The sequence below is a fragment of the Melospiza melodia genome, chromosome 15, assembly GCF_035770615.1.
Source record: "Melospiza melodia melodia isolate bMelMel2 chromosome 15, bMelMel2.pri, whole genome shotgun sequence".
Taxonomy (NCBI): Eukaryota; Metazoa; Chordata; class Aves; order Passeriformes; family Passerellidae; genus Melospiza; species Melospiza melodia.
In genome coordinates, this window is record NC_086208.1 from 8,728,798 (window position 1) to 8,752,266 (window position 23,469).

Here is a 23,469-nt window from a genome sequence, read left to right on the forward strand (position 1 = left end):
CGTATGGCCCTGGCGCCGGTTGATGTGCTTTAGTGGTTACAGTGACGCCTGTGAGGGTGGACTGGACCACACTGAACATCTCTTCTAACCCCGATGTTTCTGTAATTCTGTCATTCGAACGGGAAGGGCACCGAGCCCATCCAGGCTCCGACAGCCGCCCTGGGGCTCGGGCCTCGAACCCGCGTTCCCGGACGTGACGCGCGGGGCGCAGGCGGATCCCGCCCCCGCTGCCCAGCCCGCGCGCGGGGGCCGAGGCGGAGGAAGTCTGGCCCCGCCGACGCTCCGTCGCGCCCGCCGCCGCCATCTTGTGCGGGAGGAGGCGGCAGCAGCCGCAGCAGAGGCAGCAGCAGCAGCGCGGAGGAGCCGCGGCCGCGCCTCCCGCCCGCCTCCTTCCCTCGCTCCCTGCTTCCCTCCCGCCCGGCCCCGCCGTCCCGCTGCCGCGGCGCCATGTCTGCCGAGAGCCCCGAGCCCGCCTCGGCCGAGGAGCAGAAGGTGGGTGGCCGGGCCGAGGAGCACAGGGAGCCCCGCGGGGCCTCTCCCGCCTCCATCGGCGCGGCCGGGCCTGTCCCTCCCTCGCTCGGCCCGGGGAGCCCCGCGGGCCGCACCGCCTGCCCCGGGCTGTGGGAGCGCAGCAGGGCCGGCCGGCGCTCCCGGGCTGCAGGCGGAGGAGCCGCAGCAGCACGATGGCTCCGGAGCGGCTGTTCCGGCCCATGGCGCTGTGCGCCCGCCTGGCCGGGCCCGCGGCGCTCCCTCGCTCGTTGTCCGGCCTCGGGCCCGCTCCCTCCGGGTGCTCCGCGGGCCGCGCCGGCCTGCGGCTCACGATCGCAATGGCCGGATGGACACCAGCCATAATCCGCAGGCTAAACGTTTGTTTCACTTCTAAAAAATGGTCAGTTTTTAATGTAATCAGTTCAGGAGCGGAAATACCCAAATCACAACGGCCGTGACCTGTGCTAGTTAAGGCTTTTAGAAAGAATAACTGGCTGGGTTATCTTGTGTCCCTCTTATGTCATCTCACTGATAATTGTGTCATTTCTCAGGTGGGGTTTGGTTTCATAGGTGGCTGTGCTGTGACTTTAGGAAGCCGTTTGTTTTTTAGTCTTGTCATTGCCGTGGGAGCCCGGTTGCAATCCCCGCGGCGATCATCCGGAGAAGTTATGAAACGCAAGTACTGCTTTGAAGGACGCTAAAGGAAAAAGCTTGATCTACATCAGCTGTTAAGTTTTTGTTTAATAATTTACAATTTGTAATATGAGTTAGTCGCACAGGTAGAGCTTTGGGGGTTAATATGGAATGATACCTTCTCAGTAGGTGCAGTAATCAGAACCAGCTCCTTGTCAGGTCTGTAATCTGCTCTTAAATAGGTGTGTTCTGCAGCGTGACTGAACGTCCATGCCAGGTAGGCTGCTGAACGGATACTGTTCCTGTTCAAAGCCTATAAAAATAAGTCCCTGGCCTATGCAGCACTCCTAGAATAGCTCTGTAATAAGAGCATAGTTAAACATGTGGCAGCAAGTTTATTGTAATGCCTTCTAGGGTGTTCTGATGAAGTCAGGTGACTGGGGCTGATTTTCCTAACCAACTTTCAGAGTGAAGTCTTGAAATGTCATGCTTATGCACTGCTTGGAGAAATTACCTTTTACTTGACAGATGGGAGGTCCTTGCTTCTCTCCTAATTTAATTTTATTCTGGCAATGTGTTCAAGAAAAATTACATAACATCAATAAAATAAAACTTTGCTTTCTCTGAGTTTATGTCCTAGTGTGATACTGTGCTATCAGTGCTGTTATGACATTGCAATATTAACCTCCACTAAAACAATTTGTCTGGGTAGGCAGAACTGAGCACTCACTTGGTTAATGCTTAGCTCTGAAACACTTACATAAACAACCCAGTTTGCAGTACTTATTCATATGTATGCTTCAAAAAGATGTCGCCCCTAAATGAACTTTGAGGCAGTGTTTTCATGATCAGAGCTTTTTTCCAAACTTTCTGACATGCTGTAAGAAGCTTGTGCTGAGTGAGAAAGGTTTTTAGCTACAGTGATACAAACTGAAAATCTGCCAAAAATCAGCGTTTCCTGTTCTTGGTGTGAGAACTCAGGACAGTGGCAGGGGGAAGTTCAGAAACAAAGAAACTTTGGACATAGGAGAATGTATGCTTGGTTGACCCTTTTGGCCTTAGAAGCCTGTATTTTTCAGGAAACTTTTAGAGTTGGTGCATTTTGCTGTTGGATTGGTTTTTGCCACATCAGTTTGCTGTAGGGTTGTGCTGTTGCTGTGTTGTTCCCATTTTCTGCTTTGCATTTTGTCTGATGTCTTGTGCCAAAGATGAGCCATTCATATCAGGGTTCTCAAAGGCTGCTGGCTGTTTTTTAGTCATGCAGGTCACTTGTCCAGCAGATACAGAACTTCATGCTGCTAGAACCTGTGTGAAGATTAAAAGCAAAAGCTGTCTTTAAGTGAGTTAGGTAACTACTGCCTTCCTGGTAGATCATTTTAATGACTTCATGAGCTGTGTCAGGTTCCTGTAGAGAACTAAAATTATAACTTTTGTGTGGTTGTCACTTGGAAGAAGAGCGTGGTATATCTTGATTTCTGCCCACTCCCCAGTCATTTGTTAGTCACTTGGTTGTTGCTTCTGTAATTCAAGGGGGAATGTTCTGAATGTAGGAGTGGCTTGGGCTGAAGTCTCTGGGAGTGCTCAGTACCATTTAGTCCTCAGAAGAACATAAGATCAGGACGTGCAGGCAGTGATCTTCCCAGGAAAACTCTCCGAGGTCTCAGCAATCTGGTTTAGGCTTCTGAGCTGCAAATGAACACAGCGAATTGCTTTCTGAATCTAAATCCTTGGCACTCCCTGTATCCTTCAGCCAGGAGTTCTGCACCTTAACTGTATTTTACGTGAAGAGCTGTTGTCTTGAGTATTTCTTGAACCTGCTGTCAGCTGGTTTTGTTTGACACCCCAAGTCGTGGTATTGAAATTCTTTAATTTGTGTTCTGTGGGGTTTTGGGTCTTAGTTGTTGTTGGTCATCCAGAAGAAGCGCCGTGCTCTGTATCCTTTTGAGCTGCATTGATGCATAACACGATGTTTTTGTTTGGATTGCCTGCTGTGCCATCATTTGTCAGCCCTGTGAGTTTGCATAAATGTCTCCTTTGATGCACCGTGAATACATATTTATATAAGCTATTTATTGTTGGTCCTCTTGTCTTAAAAAATACGTCCTTTTGGCTTTTAGTGTGGCAAAATGTGCCCCCTCTAATACTTTGTGTGTTGGCTCAGCAGTGAGTACCCAGTGATTCAGCATTAGGTGTTCATAGTGTTGAGCTGAAAGGATTACTTTTGAGCAGATCCAGGCTGTGGTGGCATTTTGATAAACCACAATGGGGAGAGCAGCTGCTGTGTGATCTTTGTATGGCATGAGAACCCTGGGCTTGGCTAGTGTGATACTGCCTAGTGAGAAATGGTGTAGTTCTATGCTCAGGAGTGCCAGGGAGACTTTGCCCTTTATTTTATATGTTTGGATTTTGTATTTCCTAGCTGCATTTTCATCTAATAAAAAGCATTGGTTCCTGTTGCCGCTGTAGTTTCTTTTTAATTGTTATGAGAGTTTCTGTTTTTTCCTTGGGAGAGCAGTTAATTCAGTTTCCTGTTGTACTGTGCAAAGCTGTCCTTGAGGTGTTTGCCTAAATGGAGCAACTAGAAAATGTTATATTCTAAATCTGTTACAGTCTTTGTTTCTGAGGCACCTTACCAGAAAGATGTTGAATCTGTCACAACCTGGAGCAGTCTATAGGAGATAGAGAGCGCTTAGGGATGGCGAGTCTGGTGGTGGCTCTTGTTCTCTACACTTGTGGCTTAAGTAGCTCCCTGCTCCCTGTGTCCCTGTCCTCCTGCTGCTGTGTTAACCTGTTTGTGCAGCTGCCTGCTCATCCAGCCCGTGCAAGCCCATCCAAACGAAACAGCCCAACAAGGGGAGAAGGAAAAAAAAATCAGAAATGGCTTATTTTTTGTTGGATTAGTTTCTGTAAAGTCTAAAAGGGGAATACAGGCAGTCATGCTGATCAATGCAATGCAAAGGATGATGACAGGCATGGAAAAGAGTATGAAGGGCTGCCTGAGCAGCTCAAAGTGGACATGAAATCTTAGTCATAGATGAATGACACCCTCCTGATTTCAGTGGCAATTCTTACTTGCTGCCTGAAAGTCTTTCTGTGCTTCAGGTGATAACAACAATTCTGTGCTGCAGCAGTCGGTGCAAATCATATATTTTCTCTGAACCAGGAATGGTTTTCCTTAAAAAAAAAAAAAAGGCTGTGGCCAAATTCTGGAAAAAACAGACCAAGAATTTTGAATGCAAGATATTTTAGAAATGATTCAACAGAATAAATTGTATTTCATATATTAAATTGCTACATGGACATGGAAAAGATGAGTGTGAAGTAGAGGCCAGTGAACAAATTGCAGTTTTGCCAAATGAATATCTCTAAATTATTATTTTGAGCATCCATGTTTTACAGTATGCTCATAAAATAGGCATTTTATTTTACACAAATGCACTACCCAACTGTCTTCATCCTCATAATTTCAGGGTAATTATAGGCATGTATAGAGAAACACAGTATTGCTATTAATGTAACAGCAGGCATGTTTTTGAGACTGTTTCACAGTGAATATCAACACATTAGGCTGGAGCAGCCATACAGATCAGTGTGGCAGTGCAAGTGCCAATCTGCCTAAGCAACTAAATAGTGAAACAGGCATTTGGAAAAAAAAAGCCCTGTGGTTTTTGCTCACTATTCAGTGTTTGTTCTTAGTGGACCCCTTGTTTTGACCAAAAAAACCTCCAGTTTTGTTTGAGCTTTTTAATTCAAGATTGACTAATTCAAATTGCTTTTCTTTGAGAGGGAAGTGTGACATTTTCAGCATCTCCAGGAAAGGTGTCTAAAATGGGAGGCTGAACTCCTACAGTTGCTGTCAGCATCTGAGGAAGAGTCTTTGAAAATGTCTAATCAGATAATTGTTATGCTCACTTGGTAGCAGCAGTGGGCTGTGGGTGTATTACCTGCAAAGCTGTTCTGCATAAATATACATTGTGGGATGTTTCACTTACTGTATCACTCACTGTCTTTCAGGAGATGGAGGATAAGGTGTTGAGTCCAGAAAAAGCTGAAGAAGCAAAATTGAAAGCAAGATATCCTCATCTGGGCCAGAAGCCAGGGGGCTCAGACTTCTTGAGGAAGAGGCTTCAAAAAGGAGTAAGTTCTTTATTGTCCACAGGGTATAGACAAAAAAAATCCAAATTTCCTGTATCTGTGATTTTTTTTCCTCATGCACAGGCCTTTGCATGGTTAAAGAGTCCTAAGAACCTTAAATTTTGAGAAAGCACAAGGAAGACAAATTTGTCTCTGCACAACAAATGCCAGGTTGGCAGGATAGCTGTTTACAGCATCAGGGTCTCAACCACACTTGTTATAAAAAATTAAACTTAGAAGCTGCTGTGATAGACTTGAAAAAAACCTGTGAAGTAAACACCAAAGATTAGGAACTCATCCTTATTTTGTAGTGATTTTATCCTGCCCATTCTTATGCCCCCAAAATCGATGTCCACTCCTTTTATCCATGTTTCTGGCACGAGAGAGTTTGGTGCCTGCTGTTAGACCAGGCATTATCTGACATTAGTGGTTTGACAATGGTTGTATAATTCTGGATATACACCCAGACCCAAAAATAATGATAGAAAAATGAAGAGTGAGTTAATATTTCAGTATTGTACCACATTAACCAATGTCTCTTCTTAGCTATTTGACTGGGGGATTTTTAGTTTAATTATTCATAGAGTGATTATGTAATGCCTTTCAGGCATGCTGGGACTCTGTTCTTGTAATAATCCTGGTATGTCACAGCTTCTGGTGGTGCTTTCATTGCTGTCACACCGTTGTCACTATTGTCTAGGCCCTTTCAGTACACACAACGATTCCAGGTATAAATCCTTCACAAACCAGCTGATGCAGTTCAGTGCTGATCTAATTCTGTGCTATCTGGTAACATCTCTTGGGGATTGTTACTGTTGGCAGGTTTTTTGCATCATCTTTGTCTCATGAGTTGGAAGACATGAAGCAGAGTTAATGGCTGGGCAGGTGGTGGCTGAGGTGACTCCCTCTGAGTTACTCTGCAGCCTCAGTGAGACTTCACTGGGTTCAGGGTATGTGTAGACACAGAAGGGAGTGGTAAGTTTGTATTGTGATGATATCTCAGGAAAACAGGCCAGCATTCAGTCAGTAAAGATTGATAACCATAAAGGAATTATGGCTGCTTGCACTTGGTGCAAATGTGAGAGAATCTCACCACCAGCAATAACAGCCTGTACAATATCTCCATCTTAATTATACACATTGAATGCAAAGGCTCTTGCAGCATGGACTTTGAGATTTGAGCACAGACAGATCCATGGCCATCTTAATTGACTTTTGCTGCTCTGATGAAAGATGGCATAAACTTGTGGGTTCCAATTCATAATAGGTCTCCTGCAGTTCCTGATGTGGTGATAATAAGTTTATTCAATTTTTTAAAATTTCAATTTAGTGTGCTCAGTGTCTTAAATGAAGAGGCTCCTTTACTTGGTAGGAGTTCTGGTATACTTTGAGCTGCCTGCACTGATGAGAGTTAGAATAGAGTGAGGATAGTGTATGTGCTATCAGATACTGTTTGTGACAGGAAGACACCTGGACAGACATCCTTGGATTTGAAAGGGTTGATCAAATTCAGGCCATCTGTGAGAAGCTAGAATGAATCAGGAAAGTTCAGGAATAAGTTAAAGGGAAGAAATGGATTGATATCCTAAACCATGAGAGATGGTGGATTTTCTCAAATATTCTTCTGTGGTCAGCTGTAGCTCAAATCATCTTCAGCTTTGCAACCAGGACACACTCTGCCAGGTCCAGAAATGTTCTGTATTTGATGCACACACCATTACCAGCACACTTTCTCTGGAATAGTGGTAGATGAGAACAGTACTAGATCATGCTCCCGTGGGAGGATTCTGTTTGGAACTCTTAGACAGAAAGATATCTGCTAACAGCTGTATCACATCTGAAGATCAAATGGTTCTGTTATTACCTAGTTGCTGTTTAGAAGTTTCTTTCGGTTGCTTCAGTCTTAAAGGGCAAAATGGGAAATGTTTTTCCAAATCAGATTATGTTCTACCTTGAGGCCTAGGCTGCAGAAGTAGTGCTAGAACATTTTGGTGTAAATAGGGATTACACCATCAAAAGGATTGTTCTGGGAAGGTTTATAAATAAAAGTGTGTGATTCAGATGTACGACAGACTATGGGAGAGATAGATCAGGTAACTTCAGGGCTCTGCCAGGGAACATTTAAAGCCAGTTCAAGTTACTTCTGTCTAGCAACTGCTGCTGCTGAGCATTTTACAGCTGGTTAGTACTAATGTAGAATAAAGGCTGTGGTGGCACTGTGCTGCCCAGAAGCACTTGGACATGGCAGGTCATGATGGCTGTTGTTCAGCTGGCTGAGGACTAAGGCTGTACAAATCTAACTGGGTGGTCTATCTTCAGACATGGTTGTGATTGTAAGCAGTAGTCAGTGGTGTCAGTCTTAATCCTGAATCTAATTTTTTTGCCTCGTACAAAATCTGTTCAAAATCATGGATTATGAGTATCTGAGTGGTAGACCTCATGGTGAGATATAAAAACAATGCAACTTTTCCTGCAAAATGTGTCAGTGAGCAGTTGAAGAATTGGATGAAATTCCATGCCTCATTTTACCATGATGTGGATAAATAACAGTCATTTGGCTTTGACATGCATAGATAATTTAACATTTTGAGAAGTCTGGCTACTCTTAAATGTAATGCTAATAAAAACTTGCTGATATATTAAGGAACGCTGTTTTTCAACTAGGAATTTAAAACTTACTTTTGTATTCAGAAAAAAATGGAATGGGGGATAATAATTTCCTTGACCTAGGGCTTTTCAGGACTGTACAGTAGATTTGACTTTGCTAAATAATTGGTTTGAGAACTTTAGAGATCACGGTTTCACTGTTTTAATGTGTGCAGAGAAGAGGTTTTCTTGTTAGCACACACTTTGATGATACTTTGATAGATCTCTCTGGTGTGATAGATCAGGCTCTGTTCTCCAGTTTTAATTTGTGCATTGTTTGGTTATTGTTCTGAGTAGCAGAACTTGTTCAGTGCAACAAAATTTGCAAACCCCAGGGTTTCAGTAGTGTGAGATGAGTTTTCGGGAAGACCAAGGCAAAAGTAATGTTCAGATTATTGTTCACAGTGATGTTAAGAGTTCCAGCTGTCTATGCTTACTAGTCTTGGGCTTTTTTTAATCAACATAGACCTACTTTGACAAATCACAGAGATTTTGCAACTTTTTAATATCTAAAATATCTATTTGCCAATATAATTCGGTGAATACGTCTGATAAGATTTCAGGCTTTTAAATATGTGTGTTTTGTCTTCTAGCAAAAATACTTTGATTCTGGTGACTACAACATGGCTAAAGCAAAAATGAAGAATAAGCAACTGCCTACTGCAGCTCCTGACAAGACAGAAGTCACTGGTGACCATATTCCTACTCCACAGGATCTTCCTCAGCGGAAACCATCTCTTGTTGCTAGCAAGCTGGCTGGCTGACGAGAACACCTGAACTGCATGATTATTCTCATTCCTGTTATTTCTCCTTAATAGTTATTTCTCACCCTCACATCCCCCTTTTTCTTTCTTACACTAAGTCATGAGACTGACAGCTTTGCAGGTAGCGATAGCATGTGCTGCTATTGTAAGGGAATACAGTTAAGAGTAAAATGTAGTATTTGGTCTAGTTGAGAACAATGCACTGATTAAAAAGGACAAGTTTGGTTAGAGCAATGTAATCTACTTGAAAATGTACATATTGCCCATTTCCTAGTGTAGGACTGGTTCCAGCAAGTGACATCGCAAGTTTTACAACTTCTAATGTTTCTGCTTTTGTTATTTCATCTTAATTACAGCATATTTGTATTTAATATAACCTCCAGTTGTGTTGGGTTTTTCTTCCGTGTTTGGGTTTGTTGTCTAAAATAGAGGTTTAGACCACAAGTTGCTAGATGGTGAAGCATGTATAAAAACAAAGACAGGGCTCTGATTGAATTTTGTTTCTGCTTTTGAACTTGAACGGCCTTAAACCTGTTTCAGCTTTAACAATAGAGTTTTTACTTGGGCAATATTTGCCCATTCTGGTGTAACTCTTGTGAACCTAGTGCTTATTGACAACTGCCTGTTGAAGCTGGTATTCTTTTCAGTTCTGTAGCTTAGGACACACTTTTGTTGAAGATGTGGATGAAGTGTGCATGTGCATAGACTGTTGAATTCACTCTTGTGCCATTTTTTGTAAATACAATAGTTTTGCACAACCTTTTGCAAACGTCTATTAGTTTTATGTTTTAAAAAGCAGATAATGTGCCAATCAAAGCACAAGTGATTCTGTATCTTTCAAAGTCTTGTCCTGAAACTAAGAGCCCAGAATCTTGCTACTGAAAGTAAAAATTGTATACCTGAAATTTGTGAAACACATTTACACTTGACTCATCCTTACGCTTTTGCAGTTGTATGTTTTGTTTCACAACAATATCCAGCATTCAAGTATAAATTTGGAATTTGTACCTATATTTGCAGGCAAGTGCCCTTTATGTTCAGCAGTTGTTTAAGCTTTTAAAGCAGAAATGCTCTGTCTGTTGGCATGGAATATGGTTAAGTGTACTGTTAAGAGAGTTCCCTGTGTGGCAAACACCAGATTTAGGCTCACTGATGTTTGATATGCAATTGGCTTTGAGCTACTTTAGACTTCTGGAAGCAGAAGGATATTTTTTTTTCTTGGACTCCTGAAGAGGTAGTAAATTATTTCCTTTTCTTTGTTGTACAGCAGCCCCTCATTGGCTTTGTGGAAACAAATATCTGGAAAGGTATTTCTATAATGACTTATTTAGAAATAGGTAACTTTTCATAGCAGAAAATAGGATTGAACTCCAGTCCATGTTTATGATGAAGGTTGTATTTGATAGACAAAATACATAGTTAGTGCTAGTTAGGTGAATTGATGCATTTAAAACATGTTAGTTCGATGAAACCAGAATATTGAAAGTGGAGTATGATCCATAATTTAATTGATTTTCATATAGGTAGTCACAGCCGAAGTCTTTGGGAGAACAAGAAACTCTTTTAAAAGATCAATTTACTGAATGCTTTTTTAAAAAAAAATTAGTTTGGAAAGAGCCTGTTGGAAACAAAGCACCAATGTGAGTATCACAAGAGAGAACACTTGAAGCTGCATGTTTTTAGAAGCTTGTACTTTGTGCTGACATATTCCGAAAGGTCTTGGGGTATAGAGGACTGCTAGTCAATACCAATGCTGGCCCATATCTTCTGCAATGCTCTCTTCTAGAGGCAAACAAAATGGTCAAGAGAAATTGAATAGTCTTTATTTGGTCCTGTTTTGATCAGAACGTAGTGTCTATGTCACATTTTTGATTCAGAGAAGCAATTCCAGAGAATTTCAGAATTGCTAACCTGATTCTGCTTGAGTCTGTATAGCCCTGTTTTAGTAGTTAGATGGGCTTTGTCAAGCCTGTCCTTACTCCTTATCCTCCACTAGTATTACAAATAATTTGTGGTTTTTGCAGAACAGTTTGAAGAAATTGACCTACTTGAGTTCTTTAAGAAATTAGGCTGGAAGAATAACAAGGAAACTGGAAATATTAAAGCAAGCTGCTTTTTATAAATGTTGGTTCTAATGTGAAAATCCTTCTTTATTTTTCTATGTATAAATGAAATTGAAATTAACAATAGGATTGGGCCTGAAACAAATGTTGAACAACATAAGGTGACTTGCTGTGTATTGTCTGGTGCCACTATTCTGTAGCTCCCTTAAGGTGAGTTCTCTTGATGTTTGGGAAGGTTTAAAAAGATAGCCATTTAAATTTAAACATTCCACTCACTCAGCTACAACTCAGCTTGTCCTCCTGGTTGGACAACACAAGCTCTTCCAGTGCTCACTCAGTGACTTGCAGTTCCTAAGATAACTACAAATTCAGCTATGAATATATTCTCCATGTGTATATTTGAAGTACTGTAATACTAACTAGGTCAGTGACTGATTATGAGCCTTCACATCTGACAGACCTCAGCAGCAGGCACAGCTATTTTGATTCTGTACACTGTATAAAACTCAAGTCCAGTAGTCACTTAACAGGAAATGGAACATGACTGCAGATGGATGCTTATTTTCAGCTTACTCCAGCAAGATAACTCAGCTATCCAAACTGATGTACATAATGTATTATATGAGTTTTACCATTTGATAATTGCCTTTTTCAAAGAAAACCTGTCCACACTGTAGACTGGCAGTCCCTTTCATATCTTGCCTTTAAAGATAGTGTTTAGTTGTTAGAGTAGTACTCATGTAGGCTTGTTATAGCAGATAGCACCAACATTTTATTTGAGATAGTTAAGTGGATTAATTACAACTTCACAGATATGTCCCCAAATCTGTAACACCAAAGGCTTCCCTCTCATTGTTCTTGATGTAGTAGGACAGTGTTTGTGTAAAGGCCACAGGAGTACATTTTGTTGGACATATTTACACCCAGTCAAGATGTTAAGGTGATAAAAATGTCAATTGTTCTTTACAAACTTACACGTTGTATAGTATACAGAATAAATTGATTTACTTAGTTTTTATTGCACCATGGAGGTTTGTCTCATCTTTACTGTGTTTTCCTAAACAATACTGGATACTTCGGTATTCTCTGTGGAAAATTTCTAAACCCTAAATCTTACTACTCTGTATCATTAAAAATATGACTGGGCTTTGGTTTCTAGTATGTTAGACTACAGAATTACTTTAATGTAATCACATTTATATATATTTCAGTGCTTATTTTTCTATTAAGGCAATTAAAGCTTATTGTTTGAAAACTCCGTAACAGATGATTGTTTGGGTCCCTTGCACTGAATGAAGGGGATGTCTGGGAACCAGCTTGGTGCAAAGAAGTTTGCATTGCTTTAGACTGTTGGCCTAAATATGGCAACATTTCCAGAAACAACAATGCTGGAAAAGAGTCCCACTAATTTCCCAGTCAGCCTGAGGCTGATCTTTGCACAGCTTCCAGCTCCATGGGTGTTATTTACACAGTTAGCTCAGTCCCCAGGGTTACAGTAACACCCTCTGTGCTCTGCATACCAGCATGGTACATGGTTTTCTCTCTTCCTACATATCTCTTGTATTACATTGCAGAGTTCTTAACAGTTCCATCAGTACTGGCTGGGCCAGCCCTGTTTGTTTTTATAGCTAAAATCTCCAGGCCTGGTCCTTGAGGTGTGAGAATATGGGCTTGGCAGAGAACTCGCTGCTCACTCATTGTACAGCATGACAACAGAATAGGAAGTCCTGTGTGAGAAGGGAATTTCTCTGCCACAGTTGAACAGATCACAGATATGAACAGAACACAGATGTAAGAAAAAAGATAGGGCAAATGCTTCTTAACTGCTGAAAAAAAATTGCATAAAAATTCAGTATGAAATTCTACATGTGGACTGTGTCAGTTACATCATCTGTACGCTGTTATCTGGAACACCCTGGGATCTATGCTATGAAAAAATTCCATGTTTTCAAAAAGATGTGCAAGGTAAGAGATGGGGTCTTTTAAAATCATGCCAGCAAATACTTGATACAGAGGATGCATCTTAAAGCAGTCACTCTGGATACATTGCAAAAAGGTTGTTTCCTGGCAACTTTCAATGCCCCCAATTCCTGTCCTTAATGGCAGATTTGAAATCCTGGTTTATGCAAATTGTGTCAAATCATAGCATATTTTGGACTCAGATATCTATTTTTTACTGTGGCTCATTACATTTGGCTCCTGAGCTCCAGCTGTGGGTGGCTGAGATCAGTAATCCACAGTCCAGGCAAACTCCTGAAATGAGTGTCTTTGAATTTAAAGGGTTCAAAATATCTGATGTGAAGCTTCACACAGAGGGGAGGTCCAGGTCCTTTCTGAAAACAAAACTGAAATTTCAGTTGTTTATAGTTCCAGTGTTGCACATGAAAGGTGTCTGGTAGTTTTAGTATAGATCTCCCTGGTTCGCCTTGGCAGAGGGATGGAGAGCAGCTATGAACACAGCTTAGCCAAAACCTCACCCCTGGCCTGGACAGCAGCTCCCAGGAACCCTTCTGGGCTTTTATAGCACTGAGAGTGAATGTCCAGGTCTGCTGGACTGAGCCTCCTGCTGTGGCACAGCAACAGCAATCGTGGCTGATAAGCCTGGACATGCTGGCAGAACATGGGAAGGAATGTATTTTTAAAATTCTGTTCACGTTATTTTAAACTCTCCCAGCAGAACCAGGTGGTTTTTTAATCTCTATTTTGAGTTTACTAACTTTAGTTTCCTAGCTGTGAAGGCCATATATCTGCACCTAATGCAAACAACTCTGGGTAAGGTACATATTTTCCTCTTGGCTATTTCCTATTTGTTCTTGCTACTTTCTCCATCTCCTTTTCAGATAGCAGCAACAAAGTCCAGCTAAGCACTTATTGGGAGTGTTTGTTTTGAGAGTCAGGATAGTGTTTTCTCTCTGTTACTAAATTGATGAGTGATTTCTGACCCATTGCTTTCACGGTTCAGTTTCTCTGTAAACAGGTTTGTCTGTTTCTTTGGTAGTTGTGAGTTTCAGGGGCAGTGCAGATACAACCCACTGAATACACAGCTGACTTCTGAGAGAGGATAATAAATAGGCAAAAGCACTTTGGTGGAGAGTGTGGCAAACTTACCTATCTCAAACTTGCTTTGTATTTTGGACCACTTGGACTAGTAGGATGTATTTCCAAGGTGGAAAATGAAAATAGAGAAAGAGAGTAATAGCTTCAGTTCTGCTGTCAAAAGAACGCTTTGACATAACCTGAGCTGTACAAAACAGTCATTAATGAATGATAAAGGAGTTGGGTGTCATCTTGAGACCTTGCTGGAACATGGACAACGCTTTTCATTCCCATTTGACATCGATGTTAAACTTCTCAAAGATGTGTACCTCCATGTCTTGGTGAGAATGGACTTAATTACTGAAGGAACTGGTTTGGGCCCATTTCCCTTCAGTCAGTGCCTTCAGCCACGGTTTGAATGACAAATGCAATCCAGCTGAAGGAGATTGTTTACAATTTGAAGGGTGGGATTAAAATCGGCGCCCGTGAAAGGAAGGGACCGGACGGTTCCCTGCGCCTGGTGCTGCCCACGGTGCGGAGCCTCCTCCGCGCCTCCAGCAGGAAATTATAAATATCCCTGATGACATAACGAGTAATTTGTTCAGTGTAGCAGAGAAAGAATAAAATGAATTTAAAAAAAAAAAAAAAAAAAAAAAAAAAAGGATGCTAAGGGAGAGGAGGAATACCGGTTGCGGCACAAAGCGGGGGGCGCAGCCCCAGTGCCCGATCCCACTGCGGGGCTCCGGGCGCGGCAGAGTCCCCGCTCGGCCGGGGCCGCGTCCCGCCCGCCGGTGGGAGGCATCGCCCGCCCCGCGCCCTGCCCGACGCCGCCGCCGCTCCCACAATGCTCAGAGCCCGCCAGGTAGCAGCAACATGGCGCGGGCCGCCGCCTGAGCATCCTCCTCCTCCTCCTCCTCCTCCTGCTGCTGCTGCTGCTGCTCCCGCCCGCCTCCGCCTCCCGCCGCCGGGCTGCCGCAGAGGGGCCGCCCGCCCGCGCCCTGCGCCATGGCAGCCTCCGAGCTCTACACGAAGGTAGGGCGGCGGCGGGGCCGGGGCTGCGGGGGCGGCGGGGCCGCGGGGCGGGCAGCGCGGCCCGGCGGAGCGGCGGGGACGCGGGGTACGGGGCCGGAGCTGCCGTTCCCGGCGCTGCCAGTCCCGGTTCCGCCAGGGCCGCAGCCCGGGGGCGCGGGGGCCGCTCCCCAACGCCGCTGAGGGCTCGGGCCCGCGGGGAGCGCCGTGCCGAGCCGTGCCGAGCCTCCCTGCCCTGCCTAGCCGTGCCGAGCCGAGCCGAGCCGTGCCGAGCCGTGCCGAGCCTCCCTGCCCTGCCCGGCTCCGGCAGCGGCGGGATGCAGCGCGGTGCGGCCGCTCGGTTATCGCCTCTCGGGTATCGCCTTCGGAAGCGCCGCGCCGCTCCTTGAGGAAAAGCGGCTTCTTGTACGGCTTTGCTGTTCAGCTACGCTTTTTGGTGACACTGCACCTTTGGATTATGCTTTTCTGGCAGTCGTTCAGAAGCCCTGCAGTCAGCAGTGATGCGCAGCGTGACTCTCATATGCTCTTTAATCAGACGTTTTTCTAATCTTTTTAGTGTTGTGTGTTAGTATCTCGTCAGCTTCTGCCTGGAAACAGTTACTGCCCTGCGCATCTTGATGGCAAAGCTTGCAAATTGAGATGTGCAAATGGTTGTTTTCACCTCTAGCAATGCATTGTTTTCATTGCTCTGCCTTGAGCTAGCGCATAAATCTGAGAAAAATGACAGACAACAGGTCTTTGAGGGCAGAAGGGATGACAGAGGTCACTGGAATCGAGCAGGGCAGTACAACATGGCAAACTCCAGATACTACTTTCGAAAGGCTTGCACAGTCAGAGTGTTGGTAGGAAGGCCACGCCATCTAGATCCTTGAGCCACTTAGTGAAATAGTCCAGAATTATCTCCAGTCCAGCACTCTGCAGGGCAGGAAAGGAAACAGACCTTTTGTTCTGGCATGGATAAGTCACTGTGTTTGTAGAGTCCTCCCTCTCAGGAGTGGTGGGACAGCACAGCGGCTGCATCAGGGCAAACCAAACCGGGCAGTCCCTTCACAGGGGCTGCTTGCCTGTGTCTGACTATATTTGTGTGGGAGACACTGAATGTCAGAGGTGAGGCACCCCCAAAAGAATACTGACTACATTAATGGTATGGCACACCTTGGTGTTGTGTCTCATACAAGAATACCTCTTTGAACTGTCCCAAAGGGATGAAATTTACCATTCTGGTCAAGGGAGCAGTGGTACTGCAGAGTTGTTTCCAGGCACCCAACTCTGTGTAAGGAGTTACTTTAGAAATGTGGTTTTGATTTCTCCCTCTCTGTTGATGTTCTTCTTATGGAATTAAAATGTCTCATAGAGCGTAGCTCAGACTACTTGCTTGTTATTTTTTCTTTTTTTTTTCTTTTTTTTTTTTTTTTTCATTTACAACTTTGTCTGACCTTGAATTCTCTTCACTGAGTGGTTGAATCCTTTGGTCAGAAGCTGCTCCAAAAAATGTGGGTGTGCTGTTGTCCTGGAGCTGTGTTAGAGTGGAAAGACCCTTTATAATTCCTCAAGGCCCCTTGTAATTCCTGAGGAGGGCCTGGCTCAGAGATGGGCAGGCCAGGGTGGGAAACCTGCTGGGCACTCAGGAGAGACTCTGCTGCCTTCCCTCTCTGCTGGCTCCTTCCTCAAGTCATGGCAGCCTGCTGCTTGAGCAGCATTCAGTGTCTCATCCTTGATTAGCTAACATAAATAATGGATTTAAGGTCCAAGCGTGCTGAGGTAAAAAGAGCAAACACAAAGTGAGACAAGTGCAGGAGGGACTCACTGGGTGATGCAGGCCAGTGGGATTGTGCCTGTGCTTCTCTCACACACCAGGCTGTTCTTGTCCTCTTTAGAGACATACATAGGCACAGAGAGTGAGTTTCACAGCTTTTTTAACTGCTAAGCAGAGATTGTCATTCAGGGCAGCTGCTTAAAGTACCCAAGCTTCCAGAGCAGTATCAGCTCTTACTGATGGTGTTGGCATAGATATTTTGCTGGCAAGCAGGGTCAGGGATGAATTTTCAGCACATGGTGGCTGCTGTGTGCCCTGGAGCAAGGGCAGCTCTCTTACCCTCTCCCCCTGGCTGCCCCAGCCCAACCTGGCTGTGTTTTCCAGGTGCCCGTGTTGGTGCAACTTGCAGCAGTTGTTGGTGAGGTTATGTTGATGACTGGATGAGAGTTGCAAAGAAGTTGTCAGCATTTCTTCAGGTGCTGCCTGAGAATGGCAGAACAGATTTGTTTCCAGCTGGGGGTGGTGGAAGTGGGGCTCTCTGCTCCAGTGTGTCCAGTTTGCCAGTATGTTATCCTTCAAATTTGGGTTCTTTGCCTACCAACATAAGCTAGCACCCACTATCCCAACCACATATTCTAATAGCTGAAAAGAACTCCTATTTTTCCAAGCTAATTTTTTTTGTTAGAAACCAGCTATACAGATTTTTTGAGGAAGTCATTCCACTCTTGTGAAAGCCCTACTGCTCTGATTCATCCAGATGTGTTTCTAAATTTGGTGGCCATATAGCCAGCCTTGGAGTTGGACATGGCTGTAGTTAATCTAGAAATTTGGATTTAAGTTAAAGGACTGGCTCAAGGGCACTCACAGACTAGTTGTGAGCAGTGGGCCCAAACCACGAGGCTTTGTATTCCTGTGGTATTCCATGAGGTATTCCTGTGCCCAGTGACTCTGCAAATTCAGGCTCTGCTTGAGGGCGTTAGCTTTGGTTTTGGGGGGAAGCAGCTTCAATCAGTTCCACATCTCAGGCATTCTTACTGAAAACATGATGCTTTTGAGCCTTGTCCTGTTGGGTTTATACCTCTAGCAGGTCAGTGGTCTTGTTGTAAGTTCATTTCTGGAAGTTTTGCTTCTTTGACTGTGCAGACAGAAGAACCTTGGTGTGTTTCTTGGGTCATTGCAGCCCCACTGAGCAATGCTTGGATGTCACTGATCCATTTCAGCATTTCAGGAGCTGTTGTCCAACAGCAGATACATACCTGCCTCTGCTGACCCATAAAAATTGGTAGGGACAATCTAGGCCATGTACTGGCTTTTGTTAAGTGTAATTTGATTTCTGTGGAAATTAAGAACAGGGGAGAATGCTCTGCCTAGAACTGGAACTCATCTGCTGGAACTGCCATGTTTTGTGTTTCAAGTCACCTCTGTGAGTGTCGGGGGTGTGAAACCAAACCCCAACACATGCTCTTCTCCCCTGTAGATAGAAATCAACAAAACAGATCAGACACTGTGTTTGTGCTGCCTCTTTTAACATCAGAGTGAAGAGGTCACCTTTTTTTCCTCTGTTTCCATCTATTTTTCCCTGGGTTTGAGTTGTTTCTCTTTCATGCTGTGCTTTCCTAGAGCGTGCTGCTTTGCCCTCTCGGGATTTCTGTTTCCCCTTTGTATGGCTGTGTACAGTGCACTCATTTATTTATTTATCCATTCAGTCAGAGATTCATGTATTTTCATTCTTGCTGCTACCAATGTGCTCCTCCCTTTCCATTATGTCTGAGATGAGGGGGAGCTGGCTCCAGCTAGCTTGGTCCTAGCATAGGGCCTAATCCAATTTCAGTGTTAGTGAGTGAAGTGTTCCTTTGAACACAGAGGACTCAGCAAACAGTTTTCACTGGAGAGCATGGCCTGGGCAAGCTGATATCAGTAGCTGACCTTGGAATGGTTGAGTTTGAGGGTTTATGAGCAATAAATGGAGTTAGGGAAGTGTCAGAGGAAGCTGCAAGAACAAAAGCTGCTTGTGCTGTCCCCAGCGCTGCAAGTGGCCCTTTCTTGGTGTCCCGTGGCTGCAGCTGCTGCGCTGGGGGTGAAGCCAGAGGTGCAACAATGCTTGGTCTTCTCCTCGCCTGTGCTGGCTGCTTGCAAGCAAAAATGGCAAACAGGGGACACTGACCAAGGAATGGCTCTGCTTGGGCATGTTGGTGCTACATGGGGAGGGAAATGCAGCAAAAACCAACCTGAGCATGGGAGGGAAAGTGGAACTCTTTCAAAATTTCTGTGCCTGTTAGTGGGCTTTTCTTGGGATTTAAAAAAAGCTGCTTTAATTATATAGTCCTGTATATTGCTGTGCTGACTTGTTTTAAAGTAGATTCTTTCACCCAGTGTGGAAGAGGCCAATCCACAAACAGAGTTGAGATATTTGACTTTAAATAAGTCAAATACAGCTACAGTACTGCTCAGAAAGGGCTGCTGGGTGGCAAATCCACAAAGTGCCAAAACGTCTCACTAGTTATACAGTTTAGCCAACAAAGGTATTAATGTTCATTGGCTACAAGTTACCTAGTTCCCTTATTAATTAGTGTTCTGTCTTCTATTGGTGAATGATTCTCTTGGTTCTCATGCTAACTCTTGCATGCTCAGTCTCTTCTTTTTTGGGTTGGTGATTTCTTGTTTTGGTGTGCCTGTGGTCAGGATCTGCCCCTGCTGGAGTTACCCAGCCAGAACAGATTCAGCACAGTTGCTTGGGTGGGCTCTGTTAGTTCCTTCCTTGTCCGGGGGTTCTGCCACACATCCTGGTGGCCCCTAAATTCTGCATTCTGTGTGTCCTCTGTCAGTGGGGATCCTTTCCCAAGCTTTGGAACCTCCCAGTAGGGCTGAGATAGCAGGTACAGCCCCAAACCTTAACAAGGCAATTCTACCAGCAAATACTTTGTCTTTCAGACACCTGGACATCACTTAGAGCTTGTTAGCTGCTCTCTCTTTCATAGATTAAATCTCCTTTCCTGTTGATTAGGCTTGAAAGTATACAAAGATCCATCAGAGAATATCCTTAGGAAAACTTGTGCATGTTCCACAATTCACAGCAGAGCTGCTGCCTGTGGTGTGTGCGTTCTGTGAGCCCTGGGCAGTCACCCCGTGTCTCAGAAGGTGACAGCTGGGTCCCTGCAGGGTGCGGGGCTGGCACTCCTGGGGCTCCTGCCCTGCCTGCAGCTCGCAGTGCAGGGCTGAGAGAGCCCAATCTGGCACCAAACCCTGCAGAGCCGAACCTGGGCTGTGCAGGAACGGCAGCCCCACGGCAGGAGCCTTCACAGGGTGCTGTACAACTGCACCTGCCTCTTCCTATAACCCAGCACAGCCACAGAAAGGGGATATTCCAGTTCTTCCCTGCCTGGGCACCTGCTGTGTCCCTGGAATGAACACAGTGGCAGCTCTAGTGACAAGTCACAGTGCTGTGCACCCTTTTTATTCCTACTGCCTTTAAACTAAAGGTGCTGAGGATCTAACTACCCAACAGTCCAACAACACTTGGTTTAACCTAACCTTGACATTTTACTGTGTTTTTTGTAAAAACCCTGTTCTCTGTAGCCACATGTCAGCCACAGCAGCTGCAGGAGCTGAGAAAGCTCTTTGGGACATGTCAGCAATCTGTTGGTGAAACAAAATGTGAGGTTTGGGGAGCAGGGCAGGCTGTGGTCTGAGCTGGAGCCCCCACTGAACCAGAGCTCTGCCCTGGGTGCTGAGCCTGTCTGGGGGAGGAGATGGAGCCACCGTGCTGGGGTCACAGACAGCAGGTGCTGGGGAGAGCTCCTGGGAGGGTGCATCCTGCAGTCCCAATGGAACACTGCAGCATTGTTTGGAGCTACTTTTGGGGAGGGGTGATAATAGATTTATATTTTAAATGCTCTTTTTTTTTTCTTTTCTTTCTTTTTTTCTTTTTTTTCTTTCTTTTTTTTTTTTTTTCTTTCTGTAGACCTAATCTTGAAAGTTTAGTTCTTTGTTACATGTAAAGAACTGTGAAGGTCCCATTTATAATACTTGGTCTTATTTCTTCAATTATTTGAGTGCCATTTTAAAACATTTACCTGGTAATATTAGTGGATTATGTTGGATTGTGTCCCACCCCAAATTGTCACCAGCAGTGCTTGCAGAATAGTAACGTCTGTACATGGAGCTGCCACTGGTTATTTGCAGTCTCTTTCTACTGCATTTTATAGCATGTACCAGATGGGTTAAGTAATGGATTGCTCTTATTTTTTTAGATGAATAATGATCAGATAAAGTGCTGCCAAGTTCCTGCTATATCAGAAAATGTGTGCAATGACCACCATGATTATCTTTGGTTGAGACAGAGAGCTCCAGGTTGAGTTGTAAGGGATATACAGATGTACCCAGCTCTTAGGGTTTGCCTATGGGGCCTTTGGGAGTTTAATTCTCTCCATGTGTTCTAATAACAAAGTAGTTTGTCTTTACAAGACTTATTGCCTAATCTGTATTGAACTAAAGAAAGCATTTTTGTTATTGAAACGTGCTCAGTGAGCCAGCTGAATTGGAGGAAGTCACACAAATGTCCAAATATCACATGGCTGCAGTTTCTGGGCAGCCTATTTTTAGTAGGGTTTTTAAAAAGCAAGAAGTGCCAGTGAGGTTTAGCAGTGGTGTTTGTGCTGTGAGGGAAGGCACTGTGCAGCTGGCAAGCCTGCCCTGGGGCTGTGCAGATCTCCAGGAGCCTGGGGTGGCCTATGGGGACACTGACAATGACAGAGTGGGTCACAGTGGGTCATCTGGGCCATCCCAGGGCTCAGGGCTCCAGGCTGTGTCCCAGTGGTTCTGAACATCTGAACTGAGGGGGATCCACACCCTCTCTGTGAGTTCCAGTGCTCAGCCACTGCCCACTGAAGAAGTTCTTCCTCATATGGGGTTGGAACTGCTGAGCATCAGTTCCTTCCTGCTGGTGCTTGTACAGCTCAGCACACTGAGGAGAGCCTGGTCCTTCCTCTTGGCACCTTCCCTTGTGTAGGGGGATAGAATATAAGGAAATAAAGACAGTGTAGAAAGGAATCTTACCCCTAAGGAGTTGCAGCTGGGCCAATTAGCAAAGATTGGGAACAGGCCTGACTTTAACAGGCCACAGCTGTAAGCAATGAGAAGAAGATGCTATAAAAGAGTGGGGTGGCTGGGTGAGAGGGGAACTGGAGTCAGTGGTTGCTTTGTGTGTGGACACAGTGCTCTGAGGAGCTGACCGTGAGAAACACCAAGAAGGTATGGAACTTTTGTGATAAGGAGACAACAGTATGGAGCCCCTGTGATAAGGTGACAACACCCTTTAGGTATTTATATGCATTAATGTATAATTATTTATTGTATTCATGCAGTAATTTATACGCATTCATTGAATTTGGGGTTTGTTCCTTGACAGCACAAATTATACACTGTCATCATCATATTTTCTGAGAAATCTTCTTTGCTCAGGATTTCTCTCCTGGGAAGCTGAGAAGCCTCAGAGAAAAAGGAAAACAATATAATCTCATTTGCATTTCCTGTGTTTTGCTGCTTTGGAATGTGGTTTGGACATTGTTTATCAAACAGGTGCATATTTGTTTGGTTTCATGTGAATTGTTTTAACTTAATGACCAATCACCATCAGCTGTGTCAGAACTCTGGAGAGAGTCATGAGTTTTTCATTATTATCTTTTTAGCCTTCTGTAAGTATGCTTTCTATATTCTTTAGTCTAGTTTAGTATAGCATTCTTTAATATGATACTGTATCTTAAAAGAATGAATTAGCCTTCTAAGAACATGGAGTCAGAGTCATCATTTCCTTCCTGCCATGGGGGACCCCAAAAATACCACAATGCACAAAAGAAACATGTAATTATTGAGATTTTGCTTGCATTCCTGGGGTCTTTGACAGTTGCACGTGTATATGAGCATATGCACAGGTGTTACTGGTGTGGAAGGCATCTTGCCTAGAAGGGCTCTGTGCTGCCAGGCAGCAAGAGCTGCTGTGATAAAAGTGAGTCAGGGTTTGTTTTGTGCCTCTTGGCTGAAGCCCCCTCACCTTGCTGTGTGTGTGAAATTGGGGATGAGCAGAGTCTGAGCTTGGCTGAAGCCCCCTCACCCTGCTCTGTGTGTGGAGTTGGGCCTGAGCAGAGTCTGAGCTCCTGGGCCTGGCTGTGTTTTCTCTCTCGTGCTGGGAGGTGCAGAGGTCGTGTCTGACCCAATTTGTGCTCACTGTAGTGGAGCAGTGTTTGCTGCTGTGTGTGTGGTGCTTGGCTCTGGCAGGGAGGATTTGAGCAGGGTTTGGGCCCAGGGCCAAGGAGCAGCGTTTGGACAGGGCTGTTGCTCCTGATGCTTCATTAGCAAGCTACTCCAGTGAGCTGGAGCAGCACAATGCACCTTCTGCTTCTGAAATAGCAAGGAAGAGCTCCCTGTGTCCATAATAATAGGTGGTTGTTGTTGCAGGAAAATGTGGTGTTATGGTCAGAAATAAATCCACAGTTCTTGGAAATTTGCATCATGTCTGTGACATTGACCTTTTTCATCCAACTGTGTCTTTCTGCTTATTTCCATGGGCCATAACCCCACTCAAGGTATGCTAGAACAGGGCTGATGTTTCTAAGAGTTTGGCTAGCTCAAATTGGTATCAAGATTTTTAACTAAGTGGGAATGCACTAGGTGTGAAATTTAAACCTGTTACCTAAAAGTCGTGGGAGACAGAGAAAATTCAAAGTGTCGCGAATTCACTGGCTCTGTGTACAGTAACTTTCCCTTTTGCTGGCTCTACTTTGAAGCTGGAGTTGTGTGATTGGTTTAAAGCTCTGTTTGCCAGCACTAGTGGCAAGGCTTTGGTGGCTCCTGGCAGAGAGCAGTGCTACACCTTTGCCCAGGACTGCATCATTTCCTCCTTGTTCTTGGCTTTGCTTAACCC

The 23,469-nt window shown here is 44.5% G+C and overlaps 2 protein-coding genes across 12 annotated transcripts in view; both read left to right on the forward strand.

Moving 5' to 3' along the window:
- The first annotated feature begins 370 nt into the window (after window positions 1-370).
- Window positions 371-11,752, forward strand: ARPP19 (cAMP regulated phosphoprotein 19). Of its 4 annotated transcripts, none has more exons than XM_063169661.1 (3): window positions 371-492; window positions 5,137-5,259; window positions 8,496-11,752. In XM_063169661.1, exons 1-3 carry the CDS (start codon window positions 448-450, stop codon window positions 8,664-8,666), a joined length of 339 nt encoding a protein of 112 aa, XP_063025731.1. In that variant the 5' UTR covers window positions 371-447; the 3' UTR covers window positions 8,667-11,752. The 4 variants fall into 4 exon arrangements, with proteins under 4 accessions (XP_063025731.1, XP_063025734.1, XP_063025732.1 ...); XM_063169664.1 differs by lacking the exon at window positions 371-492 and adding an exon at window positions 2,677-2,779; XM_063169662.1 differs by lacking the exon at window positions 371-492 and adding an exon at window positions 2,707-2,974.
- Window positions 11,753-14,641: 2,889 nt separating this feature from the next.
- MYO5A (myosin VA) overlaps window positions 14,642-23,469 on the forward strand; it is a 100,851-nt gene continuing 92,023 nt past the window's right edge. For 3 of the 8 annotated variants that reach the window (XM_063169672.1, XM_063169668.1, XM_063169671.1), the window contains exon 1: window positions 14,644-14,797. In XM_063169672.1, the coding sequence (XP_063025742.1) occupies window positions 14,771-14,797 (27 nt within the window). In that variant the 5' untranslated portion in view covers window positions 14,644-14,770. Of the gene's footprint in view, window positions 14,798-23,469 lie in introns of all 8 variants that reach the window. The other 5 variants (XM_063169665.1, XM_063169666.1, XM_063169667.1 and 2 more) reach the window with 3 other exon arrangements.

Coding starts and splice junctions, on each gene's coding strand:
- ARPP19 (XM_063169661.1), top strand. CDS start 448: ATGTCTGCCGAGAGCCCCGAGCCCGCCTCGGCCGAGGAGCAGAAG. Junction 493..5,136: donor CCTCGGCCGAGGAGCAGAAG/GTGGGTGGCCGG, acceptor ACTGTCTTTCAG/GAGATGGAGGATAAGGTGTT. Junction 5,260..8,495: donor GGAAGAGGCTTCAAAAAGGA/GTAAGTTCTTTA, acceptor TTTGTCTTCTAG/CAAAAATACTTTGATTCTGG.